This window comes from Dermacentor andersoni, chromosome 11, assembly GCF_023375885.2.
Source record: "Dermacentor andersoni chromosome 11, qqDerAnde1_hic_scaffold, whole genome shotgun sequence".
In the NCBI taxonomy this organism is placed as follows: Eukaryota; Metazoa; Arthropoda; class Arachnida; order Ixodida; family Ixodidae; genus Dermacentor; species Dermacentor andersoni.
Window position 1 is genome coordinate 122,466,898 of NC_092824.1, and position 20,109 is coordinate 122,487,006.

General features: G+C 47.3%; 1 protein-coding gene across 6 annotated transcripts in view; it reads left to right on the plus strand.

The window, feature by feature from the left end:
• Window positions 1-20,109, plus strand: part of Art4 (arginine methyltransferase 4) — a 178,020-nt gene that overhangs the window by 96,513 nt on the left and 61,398 nt on the right. For 2 of the 6 annotated variants that reach the window (XM_055075537.2, XM_055075535.2), the window contains exons 8-11: window positions 1,050-1,131; window positions 3,649-3,824; window positions 7,218-7,528; window positions 7,685-7,748. In XM_055075537.2, coding sequence (XP_054931512.1) covers window positions 1,050-1,131; window positions 3,649-3,824; window positions 7,218-7,528; window positions 7,685-7,748 — 633 coding nt within the window. The remainder of the gene's footprint in view (window positions 1-1,049; window positions 1,132-3,648; window positions 3,825-7,217; window positions 7,529-7,684; window positions 7,749-20,109) is intronic. The other 4 variants (XM_055075536.2, XM_050186123.3, XM_055075538.2 and 1 more) reach the window with 2 other exon arrangements.

Genomic DNA, 20,109 nt, shown 5'->3' on the forward strand with positions numbered 1-20,109 from the left:
CTCCAGCTCTCCTGGTTAGCTCAGATGGTAGATATGTTACGTATTCAGTATCCCAGTTCCTCTGAGTTCAATAATTCACCCTCGCTCTGCCATCAGCTAGCCTCCTGGTTAGCTCAGATTGTAGAGCGACCAGGAAAGGTGTTGGTCCTCAGTTTGAGTCCCAGACCTGGACAAATTTTTCAACTGTGAGGCTTTCTTCCTGAGAAACCCGCATGGGTTTCCTTTGTAGCTTTGTGCTACGATTCGGGTGGATGCCAGCTTTTCCCTTTCATGTACTTTTCTCAACCTTGCGGGGTTTGAGAGAACTGATTTGCCTTCTTCAGTGTCCCAGTGCCTCGAGTTCTCAATTAGTTCGCCCTCCCTCCACGATCGGCTAGCCTGCTGGTTAGCTCAGATGGTAGATCAACCGCCCAAAAAAGGTGTTGGTCCCTGGTTCGGGTCCCGGACCAGGACAAATTTTTCAACTGTGAGGCTTTCTTTCTGAGGAACATGTATGGGTAACCTCCTTTATAGCTTCATGCTACAATTTGGGTGGATACCAATTTCTCCCTTTGATGTTCTTTCCTCCACCTTACAGGTTTCTGCAGAACTGATTTGCCATCCTAGACTTCATAAACCATTGTTAACTCATTGCATCATGTGTTTGGCACTCTTTGACCAGATCTGGCCCTTTTACCATTAAAACCAAGTCATCAATCATTTGGGTTGAAGTTGGTCATGAATGCAGGTGCCCATATATATCCTTGTTTCTGCGGTTCCCATAGGAGAGACTAATTTGATGTGCCGGTAGCCCAAGTCGATTGAGTGTCATCTGCTGGCAATATGGGCATTCTGCCAGCTGTACTGAGTGTGCTGACACGTCGCAATATGCTCAAGCTCTCACTCACTCAGCTACCCTTGCACTCTGTAATATGTGTTGATGAAAACATTGAGAACAACTGTGTCAATGTTTCAATTTCCTTGCGGTCAATCTGCAGTTAGACTGCGTAACACCAACATGCGCTTGGTTTGGGCAAGCAGTCTTGACATGGTGTGGGATATTTGTACAGGTACCAGCAGAGTTTCCATGGTGTGGACCTTTCCAGCTTGCGAGAGGCGGCAGTCAAGGAATACTTCAGGCAGCCTGTTGTGGTAAGTTTAATCCACACACAACTGGGGAGACCGTCATAGCAGCCACAGAGCCACTAGTATGGTGTTTAGGCAAGTAGGAATTGATGCCAGGTACTACCAGCTTTAAGAGCATTTGAAATGCCAGATCCCAGAACCCTAAATTTAGTCAACGCAGCTCAAGCTAATTGGATCTTACAGTTGCCACTGAGACTCTGAGCGACCTGCGAACCAAGCTTAACAGAATTTTGGTCACTCTGAGTACGAGTGAAGGCTCTAAGCAAAAAATTAAATGTTTGATTCAGTCTGTGTGATTTTCATTTATTTGTCCGCCTATCCCACACCTAGAAATATCTGGCAGCTAGCAATTGTTGCTACCCACAACACCCTATTCTTACGAAGGTTTAACTGGATGTGCTCAGCTGTTCGCAAACAGCAGAAGTTTTACTTTTCCATTAAGCATCGAGAACATCACTTAACCAGGGTGTCTACCAACCAGGAAAACTGGGAATTCTCAAGGTTGTTTAATAGTCTGGAAATACTGAGGGAAAACTCAGGGAATTCGTGCTTCTATCAGGGAAAATTAGCTGTAATTTTATTGAAATGGAATGTAACTTTATTGAAAGGGAACCAAACTCGCGGTAATGCTGGCTTGAGTACCAGAGAGGAATCGGAACGAATCGTTTTTGACGCCGTGTTGTCAGCTTGAGGAATTATCAGTGTACAGTCAACGACCAACGTTTTGGACGTACAATAATTCGGACGGCTTCGCGGTACAACTACATACCCTATAGAGTCAATGTATCAGAACGTCTGAAATTTCGGACGCAGGAACCCTTCGCCGTCTGATTTTCCGCACTTTTTTTTGCTATACTGCCGGTCCGAAATGGCATTAATGAAAGCCTGCACCGCTGCCACTTTGATTACCTCGCCGCCTCAAACTGGCACTCTCGTATGCAGATCTGCTGGCAGCCGTAGTCACCACTTCGGCAACGCTAGGCCTAGCTGCTTCAACATTCACTATTAAGCTTCTTGGTGTTGGGTGCAGTGTTTTTCATTGAAAGAATTCACTGCTCTCAGGAATTGCAGCGACTCCGCATTTGGGGTCCTCACGATTGGCTTCAAAGCTCAGAAAGCACGGTGCATTACGTAATGCCAGTTCCAGAACATCAGCTTCGCCTCTGTACAGAAATGTTACTTGGTGAAGCATACGCAAAAGTATATCAGTGAAGCATAAGCGTGGGAAGGAGTATTGCCACGGGACGCAGTATGTATTCCTTAATTATATACTCGTGTACCCGGTATCTCCTGTCACAGTACAAGCACCGATAAGACTAATACATGTACAGACAGGCCTTCAGAGCTTTGTCGAATGTGCCTGTAGCGGTTTGAGCCCTGAAGGGCAATAAAAGACGTGCATTTTTTTCCTACTGCCCAATTTTTTCGGACATTTTTGCGGCCCCTAGGGAATTCGGAAAATCGAACATTGACTGTACAACTGACCAAGAAGATGCTTCAAATGATTGGGGGCGAACGAGCGGTGGAAGGAGGATGAGAACAGAAAGGACCTACGCGTTGAGGAATGAACGAGAAAGGAAGCGTGCTGCCGCCGTTTTGAAGGAGCTTGAGCTCAAAAAACAGTGTTGGCTGATGTTGAGATGCAGGTGTCCCTCATGCAAACCAATATAAACTCTTTAAAGCAGTGAAACACAATACTAAGGCTTCGTGCGCGGGCTGAGGGTATGTCAGGACAGTCGAGGTTGACTTACAAGCTGTTGAGAGAAAATGTCAATTGTGACAAAGTTCGGCCCTCGTACCACTGAGCTTGCTATCAGTTGATAGAAACAGCTCATATTAGAAAATATTTGGTTCTCTATACATCTCCTTTTTATTCGTATTTGAAAATGTCCGACTAAATTTTCAAATTTTTTTCGAATACATTTTATTTGCTGTGCATTTTTAACCTTTCCCTTCTAGTCTCTTTTTGAATAAAAGAAACGCTACTCCTTGGTATTAAACTGGATCGACATTTCTAAAAAAAATTTTTTCACATGCTTGCTAGAGAGTGACAGCATCGGGCGACATCGTTTCAGCCCATCTTGACATAAAACATAGTTCTGCGTCACTCAGGGAATTTTGCAAAGGTACTCAAGGAAAACATTGAAAACTCGGGGGAATTTGGAAATGCCAACTTGGTAGACACCCTGCTATTGCTCTTGATTGTGCATGCTTCGCAGCTTTTCCTGTTCAAATGGGATCTAGAATGCAGAAAACATGTTATACGATTGCATTTTCCTAATTATATTGTATTGGGTCATTTTTGTGTTCTCGATTGTAAATTTTAGTGGATCGCATTTTCCTGATTATATTGTATGGGGTCAGTTTTGTGTTCTCGATTGTAAATGTTAGTGCTGGGAAATCATACAAATTGAGATTGTATCAATAAGGTTCTATGGTGCCTTAATTTCATTTTATTCCTGGTGCGTGTATTGTGATGAACTTGGGGAGGGAGCTGGGCTTCAGAGGTACCATTGCACGCAGGACACATTTGATGTGCGCATCTGCCTTGCCAAGTCACTGCGGCACACTGTAGACTTTGAGCGTGCCACTGAGAGTGACCTGCACTGCATCGAGATACCCCTGCAGTTCAGCCTGATGCAGTCGGGAGAGCTGCATGGGCTGGCCTTCTGGTTTGACGTGGCCTTCGCCGGATCCGTGTGAGTGCACTACCGCCAGAGGCTGCGGCGCCCATCTGCCGAGCATGAGGTTAATTAAAGAGATCATGACACCAAAATTATTGAGCTCAAATTGTGCATGTTAAACCATATGTGTCCCACAGCAAGCTAGTAAAATTTGAGTGCATTCGGCATGGTAGAAAATTTCATTGAATTTTTAAAAATTTGGATGGAAAAGCAGTCTGGCAACACAAATTAGTGATATGAAATCATATCTCCAGCAACAGCTTTTCACAGTAATTGAAGCTTATTTCAAAGGCATTGCTTTTTAGTACAGCAAGCTCCAGAAGTTGTTGCAGCAGCCAGAAATACATCACGGTCGCCATGCATGGTTTCATTTTCGCATGTGTGTCTTGGTGATCAGCCTGTGATACTTTTTGCAGGCATTCTTTGGTTTGTGCTGCTCGTATTGTGGAAGTGAAAGAATTGTGTCTTTACATGCCAGAGCATACCGAACAAGGTGTATGATCTGGTTTTGGACTGTTTTAGAGCAGCCGACATAGCAGTGGCCTTGCACTTCTGATGTTGCACGATCCATGCCAGAATGGTGGTCGCTGTTAGGGGGAGGGACTTGGAGGTAGCTTTTTGAAATTGAAATTTCAGTTTAGAAAATGCAGTCAGTACCTAGTTATACTGCGCGCGCGCGCGCGTGTGTGTGTGTGTGTGTGTGTGTGTGTGTGTGTGTGTGTGTGTGTGTGTGTGTGTGTGTGTGTGTGTGTGTGTGTGTGTGTGTGTGTGTGTGTGTGTGTGTGTGTGTGTCTGTGTGTGTGTGTGTGTGTGTGTGTGTGTGTGTGTGTGGGACGATGTTGGCCCTTCTTTTTTACAATCATAAACTGAGAATAGTTTGATGGCCTTATCATGCCTCTCATAACGCTGCATCTTGATATTAAAACAATGGTAGAGAAACTTGTGGGATTTGTGGCTGTTATGGCCTGTGTAACCAAATTGCTGTAGCTCTAGTCCAAAAAAGGTGTTTCTTGACTCGCTGCATCACTGCCAGAACCACAATGGCACATACTAATAATCAATGTAAAGGTATTATCTAAATAAGCTCCTCGTTTTCCCTCTGCAAAAGCAAATCTTGTAGTCTCATCCTTGATCAAGAAGAAAATTGCTGCTCAGTGGTGAAATATGGTAATTTCTCTGTTTTCTATTTTGTTAGAAAGATGTTTGGTCTGTGTGGTGTGGGCTGTCCCCCTTCCAGTATCAGCTCCTGACCTTTGAGCAAATTGCAATAGACAATGAGGGGCTTCGATTCTTATTGGGCACTAGAGTACTGCACTAATTGGGCTGTTCTTTTCTGGCCTCGGCCTGGCCTGAACACGAAGGTGCAAGGTGCTGTTTGCCTGTACCCCTACCAAATGATTTCAAACCTGCTGGCCCCAAAAGATTGTCCTGGCCCACTGCCTTTCATCCAGTTGGCCCTTGATCCGAAATGAAGCATGAGCCATTCTTGTGTAGATGTGCAGATATAAGCCCATACACAAAATACTTGGTAGAGACAGATTTGACTGTATTAAAGTTTCTATTAGAGTTGCTACTAACCTAGTAAGGATAGTAAAAAGCAGAGAGGAAAGTACAAGTGTGAAAGAGAGAGAAGGGCACATGATTGGGAAAATTATCCACCCGAATGTGGACCGAAGCTTCAAAGGGAACCCAATAAACCCGTTTGGATTTCCTTTGTAACTTTGTGCTACAATCAGGTGGATGACAATTTTTCCTTACATGAACCTTCCTCCACCTTCTGTAGAAATTATTTGCCATTACGTAAGGGGATGCCAGCAAATGGTGGGTGCCCTTCCTGCTCCTTTGTCTGTGTCATACCTTACGATTTTTTTGTGGTCTTCCTTTCCGTTTGCTTGTGTTCCCTTCCATAATGCCATGTACCAACTTGCCCAACAAGCCACTTTTGTGATTTGCCATGTCATGCACACAGAAGCTAAAGAAAGGTGACGAGGGCAAGTGCAATACCATGTGCTCTCTCAGTGCGAAACATAGCAGGATAACCGGAATGCTAATTTTGGCTCTGACAATCACCTTTGATGACTTCTGCTCGAGTTCTTTGGCTTGCAGTTTATTCCATATTTATTTATTTATTTATTTCACAGTAACCCTAAAGGCCCTCTAGGGAGGGTATTGCATAGGGTAAAGGTTACATAGGTGGGGCAACGAACAGTGCATAAATGTAAATACAACAGAAAAACAAAACTGGTGTAAAATTAATTACAGTGCACCAACATAAAAACACAAGAAACCAAAAAGAAAGAGAAAAAATAGTTATCAGTACAGTAACTTCAAATGATTTGCACAAACTATGACCACGTTACGGTGACCTTGGTTATCGGCGCATGAAAAAAAAGAGTCAGTTTACAAATCGGAGAGTGAAACAATATATATTTGGTAGGCAATGGTACTGCGCAGAGCGTCTGCAAATTTTGAGGCATTTGTTTCCGTGACAATGTGCGATGGCAGAATATTCTACTCTATCGCGTAATTTTCCAAATGCAATATTGCCTTTAAAATCGCTAATTAAAGCTTTATCTGTAATGGCTGCCAAGCCTTACAGTCTGACAGCAGATGTGCAAATGCGCTCATCACAAGCTATCAGTGCAGCGCCCTGTGTCATTTGGTACAGAAAAAAAAAAAAGAACAGCCTGTATACCTGTATGCATCCCTAATAAAGGCAGGACTACATGTAAGAGTAACAGGAGGAGCTAAAGCAAAAAGAAATGCCCATTTTGTGAAGCGCCACACTAAACGCAGTGCCAGAAATCTTGACAGTGTATAGGAGCTTTTTAAACAATGAAGCTACTGCCAGCAGCCTCTGTACTTACAGGCACAGGTGTCAGTCTGGCATTTCATGGCAGTACTGTGAAACCTGCAACTGGTCTGGAGCACGCAGATGGGTTGAAAGCTAAATTTTCTTTGTGAATATAGGAGCTAGGATTGTAATGGAGCTGTGCCATATTGGTATTCTCTCACATAAGGTCACTGGTCACTGTACTAGATCACTTCATTCACAGCATGTGCATCGTGGATTTTGCTGATACCATGTATAGGCACCGGTGAGGTTGCCACCTTATTGTTACACATAGGTGTTGGCAAGCCTTGAGGACAGCCACACTGAAGGCTTGAGAAGCACTTGTTGAAGTGGGAAGACCTGCTGTGATGTCTTAATGGCTATGGTGTACTGCAGCTGGGCATGAAGTCTGATTCCGGGCTGTACTTGCAATGTGAACAGAAACCGTGCTGTGGTTGCACTTGAAATGTACCCTAGATGGTCAAAAATGATCTACATACAGCTCTGCACCGCAAAGTATGCCAGCTAGCAAAGCATGCAGAGCTATTTGAGCAGGATGTGATTTTCCCTATCAGGCAGACGGTGTGGCTGTCGACGGGTCCAACGCAGCCCCTGACCCACTGGTACCAGGTGCGCTGCCTGCTGGAGAGCCCACTGTTTGTGCAGCGAGGTCAACGACTTGGGGGTCGAGTGGTGCTGCGCTCCAATCGGCGCCAGAGCTACGACGTGGACATTGAACTAGAGCTCGAGGGGGGTGTGCGAGCATCGAATAGCCTGGACCTGAAGAACCCCTTCTTCCGGTACACTGGGCAGCCCCCGCAGCCACCACCCGGTTGCCACGAGACCTCGCCCAGTGAGGCCTACTGGGCCACCCTGGATGCCAATGGTAACCTGCCTTCTTGGTTGTGCTCGACCAGAGCCTTCCAGCACAGTGGGGTGCTTGCAGGCTCTTGTTGAGAATGGCAAGCACAAAATGATATGAACTAACGTCTGCCGTGAGTCATTTGCTTGAAATGACACAGTATGGCTTGATTGTTTGCAGGTTTCTACTCGTACAAGCCTAATGGTGAACCTGTCGACTATGGTGCCTATGCTTTATGCAGTAGGTACTTAACCTTAACCTAATTGCTATGGGCAACACACAGAACGTAAGGATTTGAACTTTTGCTGGCCTCTACTTTCAGTTTGCTTGAAGTGCCCTTCCGGATGATCTGTGCCACCAATACAGCGGGTTTCTTCAATGCCATTTGTAGCGGTGGTTTCCTTGATGTAGTTGTGGTAGTTCGTAGTCTCTTACAGTGCTCTGTTTTAGCCTTTTGGGGGCCGTAATCATTGCTGGATGTGCATGCTTGTCACAGCTTCACATCTGTCACAGCTTCAAACCAGAACCTTATTTGCACAACAGGGAGGTTCAGTCAATAATTGGCCAAACTTTGTCAGCAATGCTAGCCCCCACCATACTCTGAGATACCAACAGTGTGCACATGTAGGGCAATGGTGGCTAGACACGCATGTACTGTACATATTTTTTGTGTGTGGGCCCCATCTCTTCATTTCTTATTATAAATATTTCTGAAAAAGCTTGTGTTTTGGCCGCACTCTTCTCCTTTTGCAAGAACATACCTCATCAGCCACTGCTGCGTAGCGCTATCTCCACTCCATATCGACACTTTGTATAGTGCCTATCGGTCTCCTCTTTTCTTGTACGCACCATCTCAGTTTTAGCTTGGCGACTTCTTTGTAATTAGATGGTAAAGGAGAAATTGTTTTTCTCTGCAACCACTGCACCAAATTTGCTGTGGTCTGTTGTATTTAAAAGTTGAAATCTAATGACTGTTGATAGCATATTTTTAATTTAGGCCGGTGATTTTTTTAATAAACATTGTTGAAAATCATGAATTTTTCAAAAGAAAACTGTCAGGTTTACAATTCTGTAACTCGACAATGAAAAATGACATCACAATTCTGTGATTGCCCCTCATAGTACATCTAATGCAGCCACATACATGGCTCTTGAGTACACCACTAATATGTGAGTAGGACTTCTGCAACACCCTTGTAAGCATTGTAACAGAGTCACATAGGATATAAATTAATAGGATATAAATTAATTAAGTGAAACCTTGTTAATACGACCTTCGTTAATTTGGAACATCAGATCATTCGGACTCATCCTTTGTTTCTGGCATGCATATGCACTGTTTTATGCAGTCAAACTCTCGTTAGTTCGGATGTATTTGGCCACACATACGTTAATTCTAACAACTCTTTCAACTCTGTGATTGGCTTGCAATGAGTGTTTCCCGGTTGAGTCTTCACTTGCAGGCTCGTCTGCTTTGCTCCATGTGCGATCGGTTTGTTTATTAACTTAGTGCAAATGGCATTGGAGTGTCTACAATGAGCAATACTGTTGAAGTTCAGGCACCCATTCTTACAAGACACTTGCAGGACTAACAAATGATGTTGACATTTGGTCTGGCTCGCTGCTTAAAACCGAATGACGAGCTAGAACAGCTGGAACAATCACTGGCTGCTGCCAATGTGCAATTCACAGTTCATTCGTCATGCAAAAAGTCGGGCGAGTGCACTAATCTGTGAAGGGGATTCATACTGCTGTCAAGGGGGCACGTTTGATCACGGGCTACCTCGATCCAGATCAAACTAAATTAAGACCGAGCGCTGCTACACAGTCATTTTGATCGCATATTTGACTTTGGTCGTCCTTATCCTACATACGATCTTAAAGTATAATCATTAGCGTTTGTGGTCAATCGCTAATGAAAGTAGAGAAGCTTGAACGCTCATGTTTTAGAGGTTGTACATTCATACTCTTTGCTCATGACTCAGCGTGTTTACAGTCGAAACCCGCAATAACGAAATCGCCGGGGAAAGCAAAACATTTCGCTTTTGCAGGAATTTCGTTAGCGCGAGAATGAGGCAGAAAAGACTGGGAAGGGAACTGGCTTGCAAAAAAAAAAAATTTATTGCCAAAAGTCAGTCAGCTTACTTTGCCGAGCCTTGCCTTGCAGCAATTTTACTGCTCTCGACTCGCACTGCAAGAAGTGGTCCATTGCCACGTCGTCATCATGCTCACCGAAAAATGATCGAATTACATCGAAGGCATTCAACACATCCCGCGGGTTCGCAGTCCTCTCTTGATTTGGTGTCTGGTGGTCGTCGGCGTCGTCGGCACCTTGGCAAACGCTACTTATGATGACTTCATCAGTCACCTCTTCATGGACGACAACACCTTCATCCACACAAAAGAACTCATCGATGCTGAGGCCATCCGGAACACCATCTGTCACGGCAGAAGGTTCATCCCATGCGTGGGCCAGCGATGGCGGCACTGCGCCGTCAGCACTGTCAACTAGTGCACCTTCAGGCGAATCTTCTTGCGATGCCACTGGATCAGCGCATGATGCTTGCCGAGTGGCAATGAAGCCGGCATGATTAAAACAATTAGCTATCACGCCTGGCGACGTCGCAACCCATGCGGCGGCCATCATCTCAAGCGCCATGAACATGTCCACTACGGTGGTACGCTTCAACTGGAGGTTCAGCAGCAGACGATGAATCAGCCTCTCCTTGTAGGTGCACTTGACGCTACGAATGACGCCTTGATCAAGCGGCTGCAGCACGGAAGTGCAGTTCGGTGGAAAAAAAACCAAGCGCACGTTTCCCAGTTCCACGTCATCGACGTGATGGGCACTGCAATTGTCCACAAAAAGGCAGACCGATCTGCCTGCCTTCCGCATGTCCGTATCGAAGGCCTCGAGCCAGCTGCCAAATATGGCCCGGGTCGTCCATGCCTTCAGGTTTGCGGTGTACTGTACGGGCAGCCGACGATTTCCCTTGAAGCAGCGGGGCTTCTTACTTCTGCCGATCACAAGTAGTGGCCGTTTATCTGTGCCGTCCATGTTGGTGCACAACAAAATTGTTACACGCCGCTTGCTGTGTTTCCCCCCGCGGCATTCTTGGCCTTTTAAGTCCAGGGTCTTCGATAGCAGCATCTCGTAGAATAAGGCCGTGTCATCTGCGTTGTAAATGTCCGAGGGCTTGTACTGGTCCAATACTTCTTTGTTGGTCAGCAGCCACGACGACGTTGTCAAAGGGTCGACGGCTGCTGCCTCCCCGGAAATGACTTTGGCCACTATGTCGTGGCGGGCTTTGAAACGGCTCAACCAGCCAGGGCTAGCCTTAAAATCAGCGTCCCCAAGAATGCATGCGAAGTCCAGCGCTTTCTGCTGAAGAACTCTGCCAGACAGCGGCACTTTGTTGGCACGCTGTTCACAAAACCATGCAAACACTGCCTTGTCAACGTCTGGAAAAGCCGCAGCGCTCACCATTTTGTTTTTTGCACTCACACCATTACCGAGCGCGCCGAGAATGGAGGCCTTGTTTTTCAGAATTGTCGATATCGAACTGCACGCAATTCCAAATTCTTCGGCGATATCCATTTTCTTCCTGCCCTTTCCAGCTTGGGCAATAATTTCAGCCTTATCCTGCAGTGTGATAAATTTCCTCTTTTTGGCTGGAGGCGGCATCTTAGCAGGCTGTCAAAGCAAATGGTCCGATCGGCACAGAGACACACAATTGACGCACTCTAGCACCAACGACACTGAGCAAACGACCATGTGCAGCGGTACACAAAGCCCACTGATACTACAGCGTCATCCGGGTTATCGGAGCCTTCACGTGTAGTAGATGTTTATTTGGCTGCCACGCACGCAGGCGTTTCGCTCCGCATTTAGCACAAGCTGTAATGGCACACAGGATTAAATAAAATGTGCTCACTGCGAGATCGCCTACGGTTCTTGTCCTCTTTTTTTTTTTTTTTTTGTATCATTTAAATGCTAATTGCATTTTTGGCCCGGACACTGCGCAGTCACCCATTGCGATCGTCCCGTTGCGACGGGCGAACGACCACCATCATCATCAGCGCCGTCGTCTGTCACGAGAGGTGGTGCGAGGCTTTTTTTATTGTAAACAATGATGGCGGCGGCCACGCAAGTGCGCTGTGGCGGTAGCTAATGCAATTTAAGCGCACAACAAATGCATTTGAGCAGTTTCCGGACACTACTAGTGTTACATGAGTAGATTATTTGCGGACTGTCGTTTCAGAAAATTTCGTTGATGAGGGATTGCTATAGAAAAAAGTTTCGTTGTCGCGAGATAGGAAATGCATTGACTCCTATGGCTGTTCGCCGAGGATCTGAAAATATTTCATTGCGGCGAAAATTTCGTTCCCTCGGGATTTCGTTACCGCGGGTTTCGACTTTACTTGTATGGTAGGCGCGAATAATTTCGGCACAGGTATTGTTAATTAAATTCCCTTAGGGATTTGAATGTACCACCAATCTTTGAACTCTGCCGCCGCACCACCTCCTCGCCGCCTCCTCATCCCTTTCGTGTCCCCGGTCTTGCGGCTGTTTTTCTGCACGACAATTGGTCTCGTTGCCGTTGCCCTTGGAAACGCGCGGATCTCACGTTTTGCTTGGGTTTTGCTTTTTCGTTCACGCCATTTTTCTCCTCAGCTCGGCTGGCTCAGCGCTCTAGCTCGCCGTAGCGAGCGTTGTACGCTGCGTTTCCTCCTCTCTGTGCTTGCGCTGTGCTGTGCTGTCGCACATATAACTATATGCCGCAAGGAAAGCATGACGGCTTGCGCAGGAAGCAGTGGCTGCACAACATTGGCCGAAAGAACTTTTCCCAACAAAAAACAGTGTTTCTTGCGAGGTGATGAGTCTTTCTTATTGCTAGTATCAAAGCATCCCCTTCTTAAGTTTTAAAGCGAAAGTCTTTAGATCTAGGGTGGTTGCTTTGGCTAGTTGGTAATTCATGATAAAAAATAACGTACAGCACGAAAAACAAGTACTGCGAGAGACGACATACACAGCGTTGTGTATCTCGTCCCTCGCAGTCCTTGTCCTTCGCGGTGTACATTATTTTTAATCTTTAGATCTATTGCAAGGCCGCATTGTGAAAAGAAAATATCACGTGACCCAGGAAGGCCACAAGCAACCCAAAGCATGTCCAGCCATGCGTAAGAGATTGATGATTGACCAAGTTAATGATTCATTAGTGATTTAATTCAGGTGTATTAAGGGGGGACACGGGTCTTTAGACCCAAAATACGAATTTTGGAAAATAGCATTTCTCTAATCTACATCTATTATTCTCCCTATCTGCCAAGTTTCCAATCTCGTAAGGTCATATTTCAGCCATACGAACAACTTAAAAACAGGTAGGGCTCCTGATTTTTTATGTGTGTTGACGCTAAAACGACACACATTCAATGACGCCGCGCTCGCGTACAAGTGCCTTGAGGGCGGCCATCTTGGCCTCATTTGAAAGAATGCGGTTTCGGCTTCAAATATCGCGCGCTGCCACTTCGTTAGGCTTGCTGGTACAATACAAAAACCGGCAGCAAAACTAGATGAAACGCGCGTTCTCATTCGCTGTCGCATGCACGTGACGCGATAACGCCACGTGATTGGCTGGGCGCACTCCCGAACTGTCTTATAGCCACAGCAGAGGCGCAGGCGAGACGCCATGTTCGATACGACTATTGTGTGAGTACGCGCGACGATGCCTCCTCCGCTCCGAAAGTCTGACTCTAAACACAAGTATGGAAAGAAAAGGAAGAGGTCCATGCTCAACAACTTCAAAAAACGCCCCACCGCATCGCAAGTCGTTGAGGACGAGCCACCAACGGCGTTAAGGGGGGACATGGGTTGTGGAGATTATTACCTGCATCTTACGGCCAAATCTGATGAAAATATACAAGCTTACTTAGTTTTTCGTGCTGATTTCAAATATGCAATAATCTTTCTTGTAGGTTCATTAGTTCAGGAGATTGACGGTGCTGCCACTCTAATTGTTTCCGGAGACAATGGAAAAAAAACTGCTCGGCAGAAAGTGAATATTATTGCATAGCTAGATACTATAATGTGCAATAACTGCAATGCTGCAAAAAGTTTTCAAATGAAATTTTAATTAGCCATTCTGCAGGTGATCAAAATTCTTTCCTTGACCTAAGGCTACCACACCAAAAGAAAATTCATAAAATGGAAATATACATACGCACAAATTTGAAATTCTGCTCTCAGCACTTTGTAATATGTATATTAGGCTTTCTGCTAAAGAAAGAATTAGTGCTCTAGCTGTTCTAGATCATGAGATATCACTTCGACAGTCTAGTGAAGTGACCCAAAAACATGTTTTGAGAAAAGTGAGAAAACGTGCAAAACCCTACTTTATTTACAAATTTACAGCTGTAACAGCTCAGTAGGCACCAGGCATGTAGTCCTGCTGACTCCCAGCCCCGGTGTGCCGCTTTTTGAGGGACTGGCGCAAATTTTGTGATGCTTTGCATTTCTTGGCTGATGCTGTCATTTGACGCCTATCTTTCTCGGCCATGAGGGTGCGACTTTGCTCGCTCGGATTTAGACATAGTTCTTTCATTATGTCCTTTGAGGCCCTTGCCCTTGCACACAACGATGTTCCCAGTATGACCCACGTTCAGTTCGGCGTAAAGTTCGCGAACCGACCGCGCGCAGTCGCTCGTCAGATAACGTGCCGCGCGATCGGCCGCTGGCGTCAACTTCGTCTTCACGTAGCTCTGGCACGTTTTCGTGTGAAGAGCCCGACGGCTGATGCCCATCAACGAGACAAACGTCATTGAACGTGGTCTGTCGGTTCTCCGTTGCCTGCATGGCACGCGTAGCCAAAACATTCACAGCAAAGGGTTTCATTCGTTCAGCACTGTGAACGCGCGGCGAGCTCCACACCGACGCAATCTCTCCACAATTTGCGCACATAAAACGCAGCTTCACAGCGAGTCCGTATTCCCGCTCGTCTCGGACGATTTATAAGGCACCACTGCAGATGTTGCAGTTCGCAAATGTTAATAAAGTGTTCACGGCACTCAAATCCACAATCGTAAACGCCGTCCCATCAGGCGGGCGAAGTGCATCGTCCGTACTGTCATCTACACTCGCGTTTCCTCTCCGTCGCTGGAGCGGAAGACAACTCCGATAGCTTTGCTTTGGCTTTCGCTTCCTCCTCCTCCCGCTTGGAGGGTTGCCGGTAGATCGTATCTTGCCGTACGCTAGCGCTGGGTCGAAGGGTCAACGGCAGGCGGACTTGTCACAGTATCCGCAGCAGCCGATGCGGTCGTTAGGCCTGCCGTTGCTGCATCGACGATTTCGGCATCGGTCGCTGAGGTTGTGGCGTCCTGAGCGTTTTGCAGTGTTGAGCAGCGTTTTTTGAAGTTTTCGATGAGTGTCCGTCCCACTTTTTCCGCACCAAACTTGTGCCGCGTTCGAAATTTGCGTTCCGTTTCAGATATCGCGTTGACACTGGGGCAAGATGGCGCACCTCAGTGCGCGGCTCCAAGCGCGGAGCAGACGATGGCCATGCAGTTCCGCCAATCGGGAGGCAAGCTCAAGTCACGTGCACCGAGTGACGAATAGGAGGGCGTTCTAGTACCTTTCTTTGCCGTGCATTTTATAAGTGGCCAATGGCTGAATGGGGCCCGTTCTGGCGGGAATTTGAAGGGAAAAGTCGCCTCTTTCAAATGAGACCAAGATGTCCGCGCTAGCACACGTGGAAGAGCAGGCGCGCGTTTCGGAAAATATGCCGTTTTAGCGCAAGTTCCGCCAGAAATGCAGCTAGTACATGTCGTATAAGGTGTCACTGCGGCGAAAATACTGATGTTATCGGTATGAAATTAACAATATAGATGCAATAATAGCTGTACATTCCAAAAATGCAAAAAAAAAAATCGAGTTTTTTTCGTGATTTTTGGTCGCCACAACCCGTGTCCCCCCTTAAGGGGGGATGAGGGGATCGGAACTAACTTTTTCATTTTTTATCTTAGAGTGATGAAATTTGGCATACAGGTTCGAAATAGCATCAAACAGACAGCTGCAAAGTTTCACAATCATATCTTCAGTAGTTTTTATTTTATCATTATTTATATATTGCTCACATGTTGCTTGCTCGTGGAAAGCCTAGCGTGACAGCAAAATGGGTTATGGGTCTGTAAATGTTTTTAATAGTTACTAAGAAGTATAGTCTAAGTCAAGATTCTCTTAATTTCTTTTTAAATTTCTCTGCTCTTCTTCTAAACGATATAGTATGCACCTTCTCTTTATGTTTAGAATGTATCATGCTCCAATTATTGTGTAATAAAAAAATGGTGAGCCTAAATGGTAAATCTGAGACTGTCTTGACATAAGGCACACTTCACCAATTGCAGCAAAACAAACAGGATTAAAATCCGTGCTCCCATTGCCGTGCTATGCTTTCCACGAGCGAGGTGATAAGCTCAAAACAAACTTTTGAGAAAACAAGCCTCAAAGTTCCATACTGGCACACACTGTCTAGAATGCTCCTGCATTGTAGAATTTGGTGTCCTTGGCAGCAGGTGACTTCTTAGCCCTCTGTCCTTTCAGGAGATGGACTTTGTGTGCCTTCTTCATTCGCTGGGAGTCTTTCTCGACAGCCCGCTGAAGAGAGAGGGCACCAGGGCGCAGGCCCAATGTTGTGCACAGGTCTGAATAAGCTTTCAGACTGCCCGAGTTGTACTTTGAAATTGCCTCGTGCACTGCTGTTTCCACAGCAAACAGTGAGGCATGCTGGTCTTTTGATACTAGTGACCATATCACTGAATGGAGACTCTCAGCCGCGTTTTGAGTTTTGCCTCCTCTGCACCGGGCCAGCAACTGAGGGTCTGAGAGGCGCTGGTACACAGGCAGGAGTGCTTCAGCAACTTTAGCTGAAAGCTTGTACTTGTGAGCTGGTGCTGGCTGCCCTTCTGCCTCAGCTGACCGGTGGTTGCACCAGCTAAGGGGGCCAGGGGGACACAGCTCATGATGGGGCTCATCATCTGTTGATGTGATGTGGTAGTACGTTGCCATTACTGCCCTTTGCATTTCCTCGACTTCCGAGTGGTTCCGCAGAGCAAGGCCATAGTAGTTTGTCAGTTTTTTGATGAGCTGCTGTGTCAGGCCCCCCTTTCCACCTAGTGGCTCTCCTTTCTTTGCCTTGGCCACCAAAGAGCGAAGTGCAGCCCCCATTCGTTTTTTAACATGATTTATGCAGTCCTCTTTAGATAGCTGCACAAAACCATAAACTTCTTCATCACATAGAGTGCGAAACATGCGGCTGTCCCCGTCACAAACTATGTTTGTGTAACGTAGATCATTTCTGCTCAAGGAGCGCCTGAAGAGCTGTAGTGCAGCCTCAACCTCCATTCTTCCAGAATTCACATCAGTGTTTTTCTGGCACTGGTGTTGCTGCTTCCATTCAGCATAGTTGGGGTCACTTTCTGCTGGCTGTCGGCTGCACCCAAGGCAGAAGTTGGACAGAACTATGCAGTCCAACACAAGCCCTGTATGGAAATCAATTATACAGCCTACGCCGGTATGGGAGCTGTGGCCGCGTGTCAACCATGTGCCATCATACACTACTGTAATGTTCTTTGAAAATGTTGTCTCCATTTCAGTGTACACCTTTTTCACTGCCTCTACAGCATCTGTGAAGATGTTGTGTGTAGCTGCCGCTGCGGCAGGCTTGAAAGTCTTTTTGAGGTGCCCATCATATGTTTTGTGGTGTAACCCACGATGCGAGACATTCATGGTGGCCCAGAAGTCATTAAGAGCAGTTGGTCCTTTCCCAATGCTCTTTATTGCTTGCATAGCTCTGATGTTGACCTCGAAAGCTCTAGAGCCGCTCTTCCTTTGTGAGGACCACTCAGACTGTAGGGTACTACCACAGGAAATGCATGAAAGTACCATCTTCACAGCTAGTCCCAGTTCAGTCTCGCGGTGCACTGCTAGGCCGGGCTGCTGACAAGTTGGGCAAAGCGGGGAGCCAATCAGCGAGTTCAAAGCAGCAACTTGAACAAGCATAAACTCCTCTTCTGGAGGTGCGGGAATGGCATTTTCCTGTGAGCCAGTCAGCCCGAACTTGCGCTCCGTTGCTGAAACCGCGCGAAGCGATTCGCGAACTCTCGACGCTTGCAGTTCTGCAGTTTCCGCGGACACAAATCGTGTTTCCAGGTGAGCTTGAATAGTGCGACGTTCACTGGGCGAACAGTCAACACTGCGATGAGCGGCAAGGTCGGCCGCCGGCGCATCCGCGGCAGCGAGCGTGCGCCCGCGTTGCAGCTCCGTCGAAGCGCCGGAACTCGTCGATGGCATGGGACTGCCTTCACTGGCGGTTGTTGGCTGCGGAGACATCTCGGCGTTGAACGACACACCGCGGAAGCGCGTCTCCGATGCTCTGCAGTCGGGCGGCGATGACCGCTGCAAGCTCACTCCGTAATCTGTGCTGGACGAACTTGCGACGGGACGCTCGCGTACGGCGAGACTCACTGGCATGTCGATCGTCACCGGTGAAGTAACACTGCGCCCGCGCTTCGACGGCAAAAGATCATGGTTCGTCTCACTATCGCTGGCTGGTGCTCGACTCGGCGCAAGATCCCGCAGCACGTTGGGCGAGAGATCGCACAGCACGTTGGGCGCGTACTCCGCCGATTCTGAACGGACGCTCGGCTCGGCCGAACCACCTGCTGACAATCGCCGCTTCTTCCTTGCTGTGACGGGCTTGCGTTTCCGCTTCCCGTAGGCATGCTTCGTCCGGTACTTCTTTTCGAACGTGCGCGGATCCATTGCACGTGGCCGACGTCCTCGAAACACAAGAGAAGGAAAGTCCAGAAAGGCTTCCCAGCAGCGGACAAAAGCAGACGCTCCTTGCGCTCCTTGCCTCGGCCGCCATTATGGCGCGGCGTCGACCAATGAGGAGGCGCCTTACAACGAGCCGCGGCGCAGAGCCAATCGGGGCGCGGCAGCCATTGGCTGCTCCGTGCTGCCACTCTCCTGTTTTTCTTTTTTTGTGCGCTTGCTGGCTGGCAGGGAAGGAAGGGAAGGGCTGGGACAAAGAGTCAAAGAGTCGGGCTTTCCAACAATACCAAAATGGCGGCGCTCCGTGGCGGGAAAGCCGAGCAGTCGCGCGTTGAACTTCGCGGCTTTTTCGCGATTTCGGGCGGATTTGTGGACGCCGGCACCGACAAATATATTTATTTTAAGTGCTTAGAGTTTGTTTTTCGGTGAAATATTTCAGTACAAGATAGAAATGATGCTGTAGATTCTGAAAAGCGTACTTTTCAAAAATCGATTTTTTTCGCGAAAATCGCGATCTGATCCCCGCTTCCCCCCTTAAGCGACGAAAGTAATGGAGCCGACCGAGTGCTAGGCCTAGGTGGTGCAATGAGTAGGTGCAACGAAAACGCCAGCCGCGTCCGTCGTGACACCGTTATGCTGACGCCTTCAGATTTGGAGCTAATAGACAGGAGATCCAACGAGAAACTACAAGAGCTCGCGTCAACTGCAGCAGTGAGCCATAAGTCGGAGATCGTGTCCGCTGGCGATGTCGCGACCGCCCCGCTTGACGATACTGTTTTCACCGTGGTGTGCCTGGAATCGGTGAACGCACTGCTGGAGCATATGAATTGTAATACATGCGGCGGTAGCGCGAAAATCAGCCGGAAGGAGCGTGAATATGGCCTTGCGGTAAGTCTGGTGCTCATATGCTCGAAATGCGGCGACAAAGCGTCAGCGTGGAGCTTGCCGCGTGTGAATGGGACTCGGAAAGTGAATCCGTTTACCATTAATATTCTGGCTGCGCACGCAAGCAAAGCACCGGCAATCTGCAAACTGCATTCAAAGATATTTTCGCAACAATGAATATATCGCACTGGCGGGCTGCATACGAAAACGTGGCAGGGGTACGTCAAAACGAAGTTGACACCTGCCGTGACCCGGGCAGCTGAGACGCTTACAACAGAATGCGCGAAGTCGGTCCGGCAGCTTTACAGCCAATTAGACTTCGTCAACCCGGGCAACGTTGCTGTATCGTGCGACTGCTCTTGGATGACTTGCAAGCACAGTTCGCACATCGGCGTCGGCGCCGTCATTGAACTTTTTACGGGACTTGCCCTGGACTACGTTGTGCTGAGCAACTTTTGTACCGGTTGTCAGCGTGGACCAAAAGTTGGTGACCCTTCATACGAAGAATGGAAAGCCAGTCATGAGTGTCAGAAAAATACGGATAAGAAGGCTGGTAAAATGGTGGTGGAGGCTGGCCTCATTTTATTCAAAAAAGATCGCTGGAAAAGTACAGCCTAAGATAACAGAACTGTGCTGTCAGACGGTAACAGCCGTACTTTCTTGGCCCTAAAGGAGGCCAAAGTATATGGCTTTAAAGAAGTTGACAAAGGGCATTGTGTCAACCATGTCCATAAGAGGATGGGGACAGCCCTATGTAATGCCCTGTCAAAGCACAAGGGGCCTGGCTCAGAGCCACTTGGTGGAAGAGGAAGGTTGACTGGAGATTTGGTCAACAAATTGAGCTCTTATTATGGATGGGCTCTGAAGTCCCACACTGGTGACATTGAAGCCA